Source organism: Copidosoma floridanum, unplaced genomic scaffold (assembly GCF_036245765.1).
Source record: "Copidosoma floridanum isolate Cflo_tuat_1 unplaced genomic scaffold, Cflo_Japanese_pri ptg000013l, whole genome shotgun sequence".
Lineage (NCBI taxonomy): Eukaryota > Metazoa > Arthropoda > Insecta > Hymenoptera > Encyrtidae > Copidosoma > Copidosoma floridanum.
The window spans coordinates 12863252-12878387 of NW_028321890.1; the positions used below are offsets into that span (position 1 = coordinate 12863252).

Here is a 15136-nt window from a genome sequence, read left to right on the forward strand (position 1 = left end):
TTCATTGGGATATAAATATTTAGGAGGCAGTGGGATCGCGGAAAATGTCGGAGAAAAGTAGAGGGAAAAGTGGAAAATACACTACAAAACTATTGATTAAGGATATTTATTTTAACTTAAAAAAAAATGAAAAAAACGTTCCTCTCATAACTTTCTTAAAAAACTGATGCTTGAAAAATTTATTTATATTTATAGTAATGCATTAACATGCAAATACGATTAAAATAAGTTACAGTTATTATTACAATCAGAAGGTTTTCGTTTTCAAAGGATATCTTATGTGAATACAAATTTTATTTATCAGCGCTGGTATCTCGAAAAATACAAAAATCAAAATTAGTAAAAGTGCAAAAATGTACCGGAAATTAGTAATAAACAAAAATAAATATTATTAAAATAGCTTTAATAACTTTAAACTATATGTGACAAATGATGTGGTGTGTAAAAAAAAAGATACTATGTTGTAATATATAAAGTCAAAAAATCTTATACAAAAGATCTATGCAAATCCATTCTCAGACAATAATTGTATCTCACAACGCATCAACAATTTTTTGTAGTTGAAGAATTTCAATTAATTTAGTTATTTTTAAATTACTATCGAAAAATGTGTACATTTATAAAAACTTTTTCGTTTATGGATTAAGTGATGAGTTCCTCTAAGATATTTTAAACCAAAAACTCTTTAATCAACTTTAATTAAAATTTAGTTTAATCTTGTTAACAATTTTCCGTAAAAATTAAATTTTATTTACTATACATTCCAAATATCCTAAAAAATTTGAATTCAAACATTTTCCTTACTACAATTGAATACAAAATTATGAAAGTATTTTATTCATTTTCTGGAAAATAAAAAAGATTGTTTCTACCTTGGACGTTTTTTTTTAAACTTGAATGTGTTCTATGACCTTGGTAGAAAAAATAGCGAAAAGATGCTCACCAGTGACGTGACGTGACGAGTAGTTGAAGTTGTTTAAAAAATGAAAGATTAAACCAGTGGTTGCCTGAATTTGTCTTCTCAATCATTTAACATACCACGGTTTGGCTGAGCATATGTGTGAACCTATTGTATTACTTTTAAAAATATTGCTTTGTTTGATGGTCGTATTATTCATAAAAATGAAATAAAGACTAAGAAAAATCAACTACTAATTAACAATATGAAACAATAAAACTACATTTTAATAAAGAAACAGTGGTAAAAATATTAGTTTTGTAATTACTCAAGATAAAACTGACGGTATTAATTATAGCTGTAGGGTATACGTACAATCCATCGCGCAGCCGGGAAGTCAATAATCCACGAGGACTCCTTGGAATTCTCGTGTCATCGTGGACTATTAATGTTACGTTATCGAATAAGCAGACACATTAACGGTCCTTTTTCTCTTCTCCAATAAGGTGCTCAAGGGAGCGGAGCCTCGAGGTTTGCCGCTGCAGGAGAAACTGCTTCCTCAATACCTTCAGGAACTCGGCTATCGCACGCACATTGTTGGCAAATGGCACCTCGGCTTTTACAAGAAGGAGTACACCCCGACCCACCGTGGCTTCGAAAGCCATTTGGGTTATTGGACCGGCCGTCATGATTATTACGACCATACTGCTATCGAACAGGAAAGTTATTTACCCACGTGTTTTTTCAACTTTATTTTTTTACATTTCTCGGCATGTTTTTAAAAGTAACTTTTCAAGGCTCTCAACCAACCTCCTAATAATAAGACTTGCAGTTTTTGCTTTACGCTGCATCAGCGAGATAAAATTTAATGTCAGCAAAAAATGAAATCGTACGGTTTATTATCGATCGTTTCCAAGTTAAGTAAAAAATTACAAAAAACATGATTACGTCTATGGATAAATTTCAAGAGAGAAAAGTGATAAAGAAAAATTAGTGGAATTGATAAAATTTGATAAGACCAACTTAACATTTTTTTCGGTACACTTATCCACTTTTCCAATTTCATTATAGTTGCATGTATAATTTATACGAAATATTTTTCATTAAAAAATGTTTCTACAGCACTCTCTGGCTGTTTCGCTTAAAAATACTAATTAGCATGTATAGGGGTTATTCTACCATCAGATGGCGATAGTGGGGCCATGTAAGATTTTCACGGAACATCATCTGTACATTGAATGCAAATATAGTCATAGTTCTGTGGAAATCTTACATGGGCACACTACCGCCACCTGATGGTAGAGTAACCCTCATAACCCTCATTAGTTCTAAACATCGTACACATGCGCACGGTGCCTGTAAAATGATTTGTCAAGTCCTGTAATCAAACTATCCCGAGAGATTCATCTGTCCTGAAAATACAATAACAGTGGAAAGTCGTGATTAAGTTTTTTTCTCTTCTTTCAATGTATTAAGGCAAATGTCCTAATTATATAGGCTTCAGATACATAGTTTCATCGAACAACAAGGTGAATTTGCATAAAAAAAAAAAAAATTATTTTTTGGTGCCCCAATGACAATTCCTCACGATGGAAAAAACTCATATTAAGATAAAAATGATCGATAATCGGGACATTTACCTTATACTCTAACTGCAAAATAATCGTGATTATCTGCGTGCCCTTCGAACACAGCCCTACTGGGGTCTCGACATGCGGAGAAACATGGACACGGCCTGGGACCTGCACGGCCAGTACTCCACGGACGTATTTACCAAAGAGGCCGTCAAGCTGATAAACAGTCACAACGAGAGCCAGCCCATGTTTCTTTACTTTGGCCACGCGGCCGTGCACTCCGGGAATCCGTACAACCCCCTGCCCGTGGCCGACGAGCTCGTCGACAAGATCAAGATTCCCGAGTACAAGAGACGCCGCTACGCGGGTGAGTGAACAACTGCTGCACCCCCCCACTGCAGGGAGTTTGCTTTGTATTAAACACTCGGTTTATTCCATGCAGCCTCGGGCAACTTGTTTGCGTTCATTATCTCGATTAGTTGTTGCTCAACGGGCGTGACTCCTGTGGTGTTTTCATCCCGTCTCTTATGTGCTCTTTGCGTGCGAGTTGATGGGAAAAGAAATGAAACTCTGTGCTTTCGGTGTTGAGCTTGGCGGGGAGAATTGAGAATAATGGGCAAGGAAATGGATTGTCGGGCCCCTTGCGGCGCTATAACGGGTGAAATAATTTTCACGCAATGGAACGGAGTTTTTCAATTCCGTCTCGGGACGTCTGCGTTAATATTTCACGTCTCTCTCGCTGTGCTGAAACTCGGCGATTCGGGGTAATGCGCGCGAAATCGTCCACGGTAAAGGGAATCACGATTAGTTGGCGGATTTAGCACTTGTGTCTTGGTTCGATCAATGAGTAATTCTGGTGGAATGAGGTCATTTGAATTATTTCGCGTGAATTGTAGGGACCTTCTTGTGTTATTAAAAAAAATTACTAAAACATTACAATGTATTTTAAGGAAAAGAGAAAAATCGAACATGTATACTTGAATTTCCGACGAGTTGTCTCAATTATTTTATTGACAATATAAATGTTTGTCTGTATAACGGGAAGTATTTATTTTATAAAAGATACCTCAATAATTCAATGACAAAAAGCTTTACATCGGTAAGAAATTCAGTATCCCTACCTCTGGCAATTTTTTTTTTTTTTTTCAACTTTGGACGTTTACTGCACCTTTGATAGGAGAAATAGTGGTCGTCATAAATATGAGCGCCATCCAAGTGGATCTATCCAACAGTCCATCGGGTCTGGAGTCTGGACGTAGCCCCAGCGGCGATGGCGCTTATTTGACAAAAAAGTATGTACCTGTAACCAGTCATGTCTCAGGAACTCTGCAACCAATTTCCCTTCGTACAGGGCATAAATTTTCTGTTTTCTCATTATTATAGTGTTTCCAAAAGGAACTTTAGTTTTATACCTTACAATATGTACCCCACGAGGTTAAATAGAATTTAATGCTCTCAGTAAGAAAGCCGTCGTTCGGGATTTAGTTGCAAATACATCCAAAAATAGTGCCATTTGGGCATGTAAGCAGTACTTTTCATCTGTGACTTTGTAATAAAAAAAATATAAGATTTTATATTTTTGGGTGCAAAATTCTGCGTTTGTTTTCAAAATATTTTATTTCATAGAGCAGAAATGTAGCTTAATACTCCAGTTTTTATAATTCTGACATGTTTTTTTCTATTAAAAAAATACGAATTTTTTTTTAATTTTCACTAAACAAATCACAAAAATATTAATTCAGTTCTTAAAGTGATTCAAGTATACCGAAAATAAGAAATATTTTTATTTTTTATTAAAAATTTTTATGGTAAATGAATGTAAATTATTATTATTATTTTTGTTTACTAATAAAACACTAAATTTCGTTTTTCAAATTATTCTTGCATTCACATATTTGTATGGTGACCTATACACAGAAAGTCAGATACAAATATTGACTTGGTTCTATTTATAAACTTCTAATGTACCCAATGAATAGCTATAATAGAAGTATATTTTATCATTTATGCCTAACTCTGTAATAAACTGAGTCCACAAGTATTTTGCTTAACGTGAGCCTAATGGAAATAATTTTTAACCTTTTTGAAATTTAATTTCTTTATTAAAGTCTAGCAGAGTGCTGAAACGGATTTTCTAGAAAATAAAAAATAAATTATTAGTTTTTTTACCACAACTTTTAGTTTCAACTTATTAGAAAATGTACGATTTTCTACTTTAGAATAAATTGATTAAAAGTTCTTATTGATGCCCGAAAATGAGTGCTTACTAAAATTAAACCTAAAAAACTCATAAACAGATATGAATAAATTAAAAAAAGAAAAGTTTTCAGAATCTCTTGTAATATTAAAATGGTTAAAATTCTTGTATACTATTTAGTAATGTCCATCAACAGATATTTCACCTAATCAATTTTATGACTGAGCTTCAAAACATTAAAAAAAAAAAAATGTTTTTCACTAAATACGTCCGGATTTAACGATTAAATATTTTTATCTTTCAAACTTCCTCTATGGAATTTATTTCTATGCGTACACGCTTAAACGTCGCGTTGGTCTAATTAAGTGCTTTTGTAGATATAGACTGTGGGAAGCACAAAATGTCCAGATCGCGTGCTCGTTACCCTTATTTGCAGCTCAGGTGATGAAACACGATATCTAGGTCACGTTTTTTCTCTTTTACTCCAAAGATAAATATGAATTTAAAACCAATTGTTAAGATGTAAGGCGCACACGATAAATATCAAGTGAGTTGAAATAAATGATCTCTCGGATTACATCAGGGTATACGGAAAAACATGCAATCCTATCTCTTTGTTTCTGAATGTTATGTTTATACTATTATTCCCCTACAACGATGAAGGTATATTACATAACGAAACTTAGTGGAACTTTTACAGTGATATTAGTATGTCGTTAACAAAAGCTCAAGTATAAAAAAAAAAAAATAAATAATATTGTTAATTTTGATGTTTGTATACAACGATTGAATGTAAATGCACAAAAGCTATTGTTTTCACATTCTAATGAATATACGTGTACAGAAAAGTGGTAGAAATTAAAGAATGGTTAAAAATATAATATTTGAAGTATTAATTGATGGAAATGTCATTTTGAGTATAAAATTTTTTATTATTAGATAAATTTTTTGAAATGGCTATAGTTTTTTAACACTGATAATCTACCCTCACTGGCACGTAAGTGTGAGAATGACAGCATTGTAGTATTCATCCGAAACACATCCAATACAAGTTGATTATCAATATTAATTTTTAAATAAATATAATTATTTTTAAAAATTGACTGGAATATTTTTTTATATAAAAAAGTTAAAGTAGTTTAACAATAAACACAACAAATTCTCATGCTCATGATTATGTGACGTTAACAGTTAAAATGCTTGGATTAAAAGTACATGAGATTATAATGTTGGTTTATAACTGATTTATTAGGAATGCCTCAGTTAAGTAGATAATTGCCACTGATTGGATAACTTTATGATTTGGCGGTGGTGATTTTATCGACCTTTTCCCCCTCCACTAGCTTACTTTGTTTTCAAGTTTTTCAACCATACTGGCATCACTGAAAATTTACAAAGAACAGTCCAACTGTCCGATCATTCCTCCAAATTATAGTTTCATAATCAAGCCAAAGTCGAGATTCAGCTGATAGCTGCGAATGCGCTGATATCGTACTTTACAGTACATCGTGCTGCAGAGCACTATGTCATAATGATGCTTTGCACAAAAGAAGGGCACAATCCGGCTGCGATTTGAATAGAAAGAAAGAATGGAATTTTTGATGAAAGAGAGTGAAAACGTACGTACGCGATAAAAAAAAGTCTTGCGGTCTTTGTTCCTAAAGCTCGAGTTGTCAAAGTACGTAGTGAGCATAGGTGTGGGTCTGTTGCGGTGTTTCACTTAGCATTATACGTTATTTCAATCTATAGTCTGTTTAATTGACTTGTCAAAAGAGTTATGAAAGTTGCCGTATTTTAATTAAACGTCGCTTTTCATCGGCAAACTGGACCCTTCCCTTTCCAAGTTGTTGCAGTTGTCAATAATATCCCAATTTTTAGTTTAATCCTAATTTTCAATATATTATCGTAACTAATTATCTATTTTTAGAAAATGAATTGTTACAATTAAGTGATGCAACATTTTTCAGTGCAGTTAATATATATATTATTGGTAGCTCATAATCGTCAAAGTGGGTAGAAACATCACGTCAAATCGGGAGTTGAAATCAATTTTAGCATCCCCCCAACCCTTTGGGGTACACATCTATGTAAAAAACACGTGGTATGGCCGGAAACATTGTTTGCCTTCCTCCTTTCTGTTCTGCCGTGCGTCCCGCATGAGAGGCGCGTCGAGGAACAATCGCTGCAGATTGTCGATCGATTTTGCACACACGCGGCCTTGGGTTGGATATGAATTATAAAGCTGCCATGCCATTTTAAGTCCCCGATGATTATCTCCGACCGAGTTGTGTCCGAATAATTTATGGAGCCCTACCATTATTACCTCTGTATTTTTATTTCTTATCAAAGTTTTGTACAGTGCATACTATAATATTTAAGTTACGAAAGTTTCTATATTTAAATACCACTAAGTATTTTACACATTAGAGTTTGAAAAAGAAAATTGTAAGCTTTACTCTGTCATATTAAAATCAAATGAAAAACGAGTTTATAAATAAATCTTCACAATTTATTGTCATATATTAGTGTTAAAGTTGTTTCGGTACACTGTACCTTCCTCAGACACAGAGGTTTATAAACTAAACTCTATTCGGTTCTACAACATATTATATTCATACACATTAGTACAACGTTACCTATCAAAGCTATTTACGAACGTTATTATTATTATAAATTTAATAAAGGCGAGTCATTAAAATCTAGCTGACAATTAAGTAAGCGGTCAGTGTTTTTCAAATTATTAATCTTGGCTGTTTCTAAAGAATCCAATAACATACCTTTAGAGGCTACATACAAAACTTTAAAATCATGATTAAACTCATAATTAAATTCTAACAGATGAGATGCATAATTTGATTTTTCTGTACCACCAACAAAAGCCTTCCTAAGTTCTTTCAAACGTTTATCAAAAGACCTGCCAGTTTGTCCTATGTACACTTTATCACAAGACCCACATTGCAAACTATATACCCCTGACTTCTGAGACTTCAGTGTTTCACTTTAATTATTTTTTATTAATTTTTGTAAGCTTTTCTGTGTTCTACAAGCAATATGTAATCCATAAGATTTTAGTTCCTTTTTAAAAAAATTAGACACTTCTCCGAAAAACGTACAAACATAAAAAAAGTCTTTATCTTTATTTACTATTGGATGAACATTTTTAATTGCGATTTTATACTTTACTTTATTAATAATTCCATCTATTGAATTTTGATTATATCCGTTATTTTTAGCTGATTGTTTAATAATATTTAATTATTTTTTATGATTACTCTGTGACATTGGAACCGACAGCAATCTATATACATAACTATAAAAAGCGGCTATTTTATGCGAGTATGGATGAAGTGACTTCATATGAACCAAAATATCTGTATGTGTTGGTTTATGAAAAATACTAAATTCTAAATGGCTATTATTTCTATTAATTTTTGAATCTAAAAAATTAAGTGAATAAATTTCTTCTATTTCTATTGTAAATTCAATATTTTTGTGTAATTTATTAATAAGCTTTAAAAATAACTGTAACTGTCTCTGTGATCCTTTAAAGATACAAAATACATCATCCACATATCTATACCAACACATAAGATTCACATTTAACGGACTCGACATAATTTTATTTTCTAAAGAATTCATAAAAATCTCTGCTAGTAACGGGCTGAGTGGATTACCTATTATCAGTCCATCTTTAACCACATATAAATTATTATTAAATTCAAAATAGTTCTGATGTAGACAACATTTTAAAGTTTCCTTAATATTGTTTCTAATAAAGACTTTTTTCATGTTTGTACGTTTTTCGGAGAAGTGTCTAATTTTTTTAAAAAGGAACTAAAATCTTATGGATTACATATTGCTTGTAGAACACAGAAAAGCTTACAAAAATTAATAAAAAATAATTAAAGTGAAACACTGAAGTCTCAGAAGTCAGGGGTATATAGTTTGCAATGTGGGTCTTGTGATAAAGTGTACATAGGACAAACTGGCAGGTCTTTTGATAAACGTTTGAAAGAACATAGGAAGGCTTTTGTTGGTGGTACAGAAAAATCAAATTATGCATCTCATCTGTTAGAATTTAATTATGAGTTTAATCATGATTTTAAAGTTTTGCATGTAGCCTCTAAAGGTATGTTATTGGATTCTTTAGAAACAGCCAAGATTAATAATTTGAAAAACACTGACCGCTTACTTAATTGTCAGCTAGATTTTAATGACTCGCCTTTATTAAATTTATAATAATAATAACGTTCGTACATAGCTTTGATAGGTGACGTTGTACTAATGTGTATGAATATAATATGTTGTAGAACCGAATAGAGTTTAGTTTATAAACCTCTGTGTCTGAGGAAGGTACAGTGTACCGAAACAATTTTAACACTAATATATGACAATAAATTGTGAAGATTTATTTATAAACTCGTTTTTCATTTGATTTTAATATGGAATTGAATCTTCATCAAGTAACGACGGAAAGTATTAATTATTACTATGTCAGTTGTACGTCCAGCATACTTACAAACTTGTTCCACTAGTTTTCAGAAAATTCACTTTCCTCATTGTTTCCACCATGAGAATGAATAATTGAATAGATTATGCTAACACCAAAGTGAATTCTGTCGAAAAAAGAGAAAAAAAGTGGCAAAAATATCCGGGGGTCCTGTTTGTTTTTCAAACTCTATTTGATTGAGACTTTTCCGTTCGGGTCCACAGTTGTATACGTTTTGCATCGCTCATATTCCACCGTCCGACGGAATATCGGGCAGACCTCAATGTATGTATTTATGACGAGATTATGCACGACGGCCCGATTTCGTTCATCAGTTTATTCACGTGACGGGCTGTAATCTCCGTGAAACGCAATCCAACTTCATATAAGCGCATCATGTTATCGTTGATCTGTTCTGAATAATGGCTTAATCAAATTTTAGTCCGTTGTCAAGTCCACCCTTCCACTTTGGAGCATCGAACTAGGAATTGGCTTGCGAACACCATCGTACATTCCGATTAGGAAATCCGAAAAAGTGTTATAGCAATTGGACATACATTCCCTAAAAATGTCCTGATGGCGTTGTCCAGATTTCCACGCGGCGTCCACAAAAATTGATTGAAATTCGGAGCAGAAAATAGATAAAACCATACGACCAGCGTATGTGACCAAAATTTTTTATTTCGTTATTATTATTGTTACTTTTTTTTGGTAACAGCTATTGCCAGCGTAATGGACTCGTCGGTGGGTAAAGTCGTCGAGGCCCTCGAGAAGAAAAATATGCTGCGAGACAGTATTATCGTCTTCACTACTGACAACGGCGGTCCCGCCGCAGGTTTCAACTTGAACGCCGCTTCCAATTGGCCTCTCAGGGGAGTTAAGGACACTTTGTTTGAAGGTGAGTCGGGGGAGACTTTTTTTCGCTCGTTTCTATTCTTTCGCGTGCCGGGGGTTTTTCTCGTCGAGTGGCTGTGAAAAAAAAAAAGTTTATTGAAATTGCCCGCGAGGCCATTGACGAGGGCACACGTGGAACGTGCTTAAAAATTGTGCAACTGGAAATTGTTATTTTTGTTGCACTGATAAAATGCTTATGAGGACTAGAATGCTCGAAAGTTTATACTATGAGCATGAAAAAATACGTATTCTCTTTAACGATGTGACTTATATGAAAACAGTACTTTTTTATTTAGTGCAGCTTGTGAGTCACTTTTATTACAGTAAAATTAATTATCATATCACGATGACTTTTACAATGAAACGGAGCTCATTTTCATGAAATAAGATACATTGATCAGGCATATATTTGGATGTTTCGTGAACAAGGGACGCATGCAGTATTAACTCATGTGGTGCAGTGCACAATTGGTGCATACTCGCACACTTGGGCACAGATACTTTTGAAATTTTTTAGTAATGTTTATTTTTCTTGAATTTGGAATACGTAATTTATGTTGAAAAAATTTTTTTTTCCAATTAGTCCGTATGACACAGTACTCAACAAAACTATTTCCGGTGAGAATAGTGTAATTCAATTTGAAAGAAAAACAAGTTAGATGGAAAAAAAACATTAAAAGTATTTGAAAAAGTACTTTAACATTTGATTACTCTGTAAAAAAATTTCATTCGGAAGTTGACAGAGAGAACAATATTTTTTAATTTTTTGTTGTTAATAGTGGTAAATAAATAATTATTTCAGTAAAAAGAATGAGCGTCAATAAAAAAAGTTGTTTTCAAGTGTTTAAAAATTCATACAATAATTGTGTCCCAGTCTGCAAACGCGGAGGAAAATGTTGACGTAAATTTTGTAGTAGAATCGATGATAAATATCATCGTTGATCATCATTTTATTGTTTGCACTCGGTAAACTTTACCATCGCGATAATTTTTAAACTTAGCTACAGTTTTTGCTGTTACTTTTCTCCTCACGGTAATCGTGGATGACATTGGAGTTTGATGATTGGAATATACTTATCGACCGTCTTGTTGCCTAGTATTTCTTTACTTTAAAATCAATCTCAGTCTACCGCCCGTACACTTTGTCACAACTCAAATTACCGCAACTGCACCGCAACAGTTCTTATAACGGAAATAAGAATCATACTTTATGAAATTTTGTCCATTTATCGTTCATTTGACTATAAAAATTACTTATACTTTTTTCTCTTTCTATGACTCATTTTTGTGGTAAGGAAGATCGCATTTGATATTAGGTAATATGATTACGGTGGTTTTTTCATGACTTCCGAGTCAAAGGTGCGACTATCAAATTGTCGTATGTTTAAAATTATACAAGCCTTATTGTGTCATTTTTCACTTACTATGTTCGGTACATAAAAAATGAAGCTACAACTTTCAGTATTATGCTGTCACTTTACAAAAAATTCCCTACAGTATTATTTGATTCCTTTTGAAATCATCTCCTAAAAGAACCGCCTCAACTTTATAAAATAAGTCAAATCTTGATTAAAGTAACAGTATTAAATTTGCTTCGAAACCAATTTAATTCTTGTATAACGAACCAATTCCGCGATAAAACGACACGTATAACTTTCTCCTTCTTGGAAAAAATTCGTTGAGGTGAAGGATTTCCTTCGTAATTTTATTTCCTGCCGAACGCACGTATCCACTTGACACGTATACTCCAGCATATACGCATGCAACGAAGCAAACACCCGCTGTTATTGAGCTTGACGGTATGATCGAACGATTTCTCGCTGCAATTGACTCCCTCGCAAGAGGTACGGTAATCGGCTTACGTGCCGTCGCAGGTGGGGTCCGCGGCGCCGGATTGATCTGGTCCACGCGCCTATCCCGACCGGGACGCGTGTCAAACCGGACGTTCCACATTGTGGACTGGCTGCCAACGCTCCTGCGGGCCTCCTCCGCGACCAGCCAGGCCAAGGACATCGACGGTCTGGACTCGTGGGAGGCGCTCGCGAGGGACCAGGAGTCGCTCCGTAGGGTCACCCTCCACAACATCGACGATCTGAGAGGAGCAGCTGCCGTAGCTGTCGACGATTGGAAGTTAATCAAAGGTATGTACTCCGTATATGTGACAACGACCACAACAGGCCGTTAATATTAGTTGGAGCGAATTTCCCATATTCCACTCATCCATCCGCTCGGCAAGCGAGATTTGGATTTTTCGTTGGGATATGAGCAACGGATCCACAAGGATTCGTGCGCTGCGTTATTTATTTGCGTTCGATAAAAGTGAGCGCGTTTTTCCGAGCAGCCAATGTGTTTTGCGATGATAATGGATGTTTGCGCTGCTTCAGTCGAGGTCGGCTTGTTGGTCGATGGTAATTGGAGATATCTTTTTTTAACGAAAGGGATCCGTTGGATTTCAGTTACGCATTAATTTGTTACTTAAATTTATACCCATTGCTACGTGCAAAGTAATTACCAATATGTAATATTTCGAGCTTAACGATGATGGATATTATCGCGATTTCCTTTTCATCCCTTTTGCCGATTTACGGAGTGTCTTAAGCCTCTTATCGTTCGATCGATCGAGCGAGCATTGGGTATATTGCAATGTGCTTTGTATTTTAAGGTAATGGAGAAAAAAAAAGAGAGAAATGAAATCACAGCACTGTGCACGCTACGTGACACGCATGCACTGTAGACGCGGTGTTTAGAGCCCTATACTGCAAGAAAGGTTCGGGTTTAACCAAGTGCATACCTTGAGCTGAATTCCACGCCTTAATTCTACCCTCCCGTGTTGCGTTTCGCCCTTCGAGAGCTCAGCTGTATACCTGTACCTACTTCGCGCACACCATCACTTTGTTTGAGTTTCTACGACGCTGCGTTTTGTAAATTAGGATTATTTGCTCGCAAGGGTATGGTTTGCACTGCAATTTCAGCTCGTTTCGAACTAGTTGTCGGATCGTACGGTTTCTTGTCCTGGATTCGTTACAATCTTGTTGATACCTTTGTTGCCAACTTCGTACATTTATGACGAATAACCAAAGGTACGAGTGCTTGGATATATATCTAACGGGTGTCTTGATTAGGAGATTTTCGGTACAAGAGCCAAAGTGGCTCAAACTTTCGTCCTTTCTTTAGTTTATCGAGTTTCTTATGTTGCCTCATTTGTTTATTCATGCGAATGAACACTCTAATTTTCGTTTCTTATAAGGGTACGTGGTAAGAAATGATCCATCCAGACTATAAAAAAAACATACGATTAAATGTGATACTTTTGTTTGCTATGCCTTAGGGTGCAACGTCAGACCTGTGTCATATAATGGAAAGTACAATGTTTAGATTAACAATAATAGAAATAAATTAACCCTCCCTTACAACTTATTACTAGAGTATGGAATTTCTTAGAGCATGGGAATAATTTTTACGAATCGATCTACTGTAGATGTATTGAATTTGATGAACTTATTTTAATGAAGATTCACTGGTTTTAATCAAAAGGGATAACCAAGTGGTTTATTTTGCTTTTTTTAAAATTATGTACTCAAAGGCAAACTTAATATCAGCGAAACTCAAGATCCTTTGCACTTTTTAAGAGCATTATTCACTATCGTATAAAATTTGGAGTTGATACTTTAACGACATTATAAATGAGAGTTTGAAAAATTCTTGTTCAAAAAACTTTATTTTCATTTTGGTGAAAAATTTTTTTAAGTTATCCTTGATATATTAACTCGTAATTTTGTAGGTATAATAATGCATAACGCTGTTATAAGAGCATTATATCTTAGATTTTGCTGATTTTCAATCCATCAACAATAAAAAAAACGAAGAGTATCAGGTGACCTCCTTAAAGAGGTTGACTACCTTAAGCAATTGACAGTCAGTTTTTAACTAAAAATTGTGCAGAGCTTCAAAAATAAATTAAAAAAATTTATGCAAAGTTTTAACAACTCTGGGTGCTGATAAACGAGAAATTAATGAAACAAATTTAGTGAATTTTACATGCGTCCTTATGGGAGATAGTTAAAAGTGACTCTTATAATAAAAAATGTTAATACAATTAACAGTCAGATTTGGACAAAACTGTAGTCAACAATAAATTAACATCTGCCTTTTTATTATGAAAAATAATCACGCCGATTAGGTCCTTGTAAAAATAGTTATTAATGAATAACCTGGAGTGTAAATACTACTCAATATTAAATTACAGGACATGCGCACGCATTTCTAACCAAGCCAGAAAATTTTGCACGGGTTTGGTTATTTTCTTCTTGACGAAAACCATCAAATTTGTGATTTCTTCTCTATCTTGCTTTTCTCTTTTTTGCAGGTTATGTTGTCATGTAATTTTTCTGAAAAAATGTGTAATTTTATAGTATTATTGATCGGTTGGCTGTTTCTTCTCTGACTTAAACGGGATGTGTGCTGGAGTTGCTTATACGTTAACACTTGGTGGTATCAGTCAATACACAGATTTCCCCCTGTCCCATTCCATTCTTTTTAAAGGGATACTATACTCAAATATTATTTCAATCATTTAATTTTTGTTCATTTGTGTATTTATTTATTTGTTTTTATTTTTTTTCTTCCTATTTATTTTTGTTATCATTGTTTTTTTTTAAATCTTTTTGCTAAAGGTTATTGTCATTGGAATTGACTTTCTGCTAAGCAGGGAAATACACTTCCGCATAAATAAGGTTTTAACAAATTGTGTGTATGTAAAAATTCGTGGTGTGTTAAAATAACCAAGCTATCAAAATAATTTAGCACTGAGTAGATTAAATAAGTAAGTTTGTTTCAATTAATTCAATTCAATCCTTCTTCCTCTCCCATTTCCGAGTGTCGAGTGTTGCAAAAGAAAGGATGTATGACACTATTCATAGTATATTTGTTGAAAAAGATTGGCATAAAATCGCGACAATGATTTTTACAATAAAATAGAGTATAGAAATTGGCAAGGCTTTAGTGATCGTATTCCATAGACACTCTCTAAATTTGAAATAGTGATAAGTATACAAATTTTTCAAAATAATGCATATACACTGTAA

At 33.9% G+C, this 15136-nt stretch overlaps 2 protein-coding genes across 2 annotated transcripts in view; one reads left to right on the forward strand and one right to left on the reverse strand.

The window, feature by feature from the left end:
• LOC106645908 (RYamide receptor) overlaps positions 1-15136 on the reverse strand; it is a 75309-nt gene that overhangs the window by 43915 nt on the left and 16258 nt on the right. The gene's annotated exons all lie outside the window — the stretch shown is intronic.
• LOC106646167 (arylsulfatase B) overlaps positions 1-15136 on the forward strand; it is a 35142-nt gene that overhangs the window by 5882 nt on the left and 14124 nt on the right. Inside the window, exons 4-7 of the mRNA XM_089591234.1 lie at positions 1405-1621; positions 2597-2839; positions 9877-10056; positions 11927-12193. Of these exons, the coding sequence (XP_089447360.1) occupies positions 1405-1621; positions 2597-2839; positions 9877-10056; positions 11927-12193 (907 nt within the window). The remainder of the gene's footprint in view (positions 1-1404; positions 1622-2596; positions 2840-9876; positions 10057-11926; positions 12194-15136) is intronic.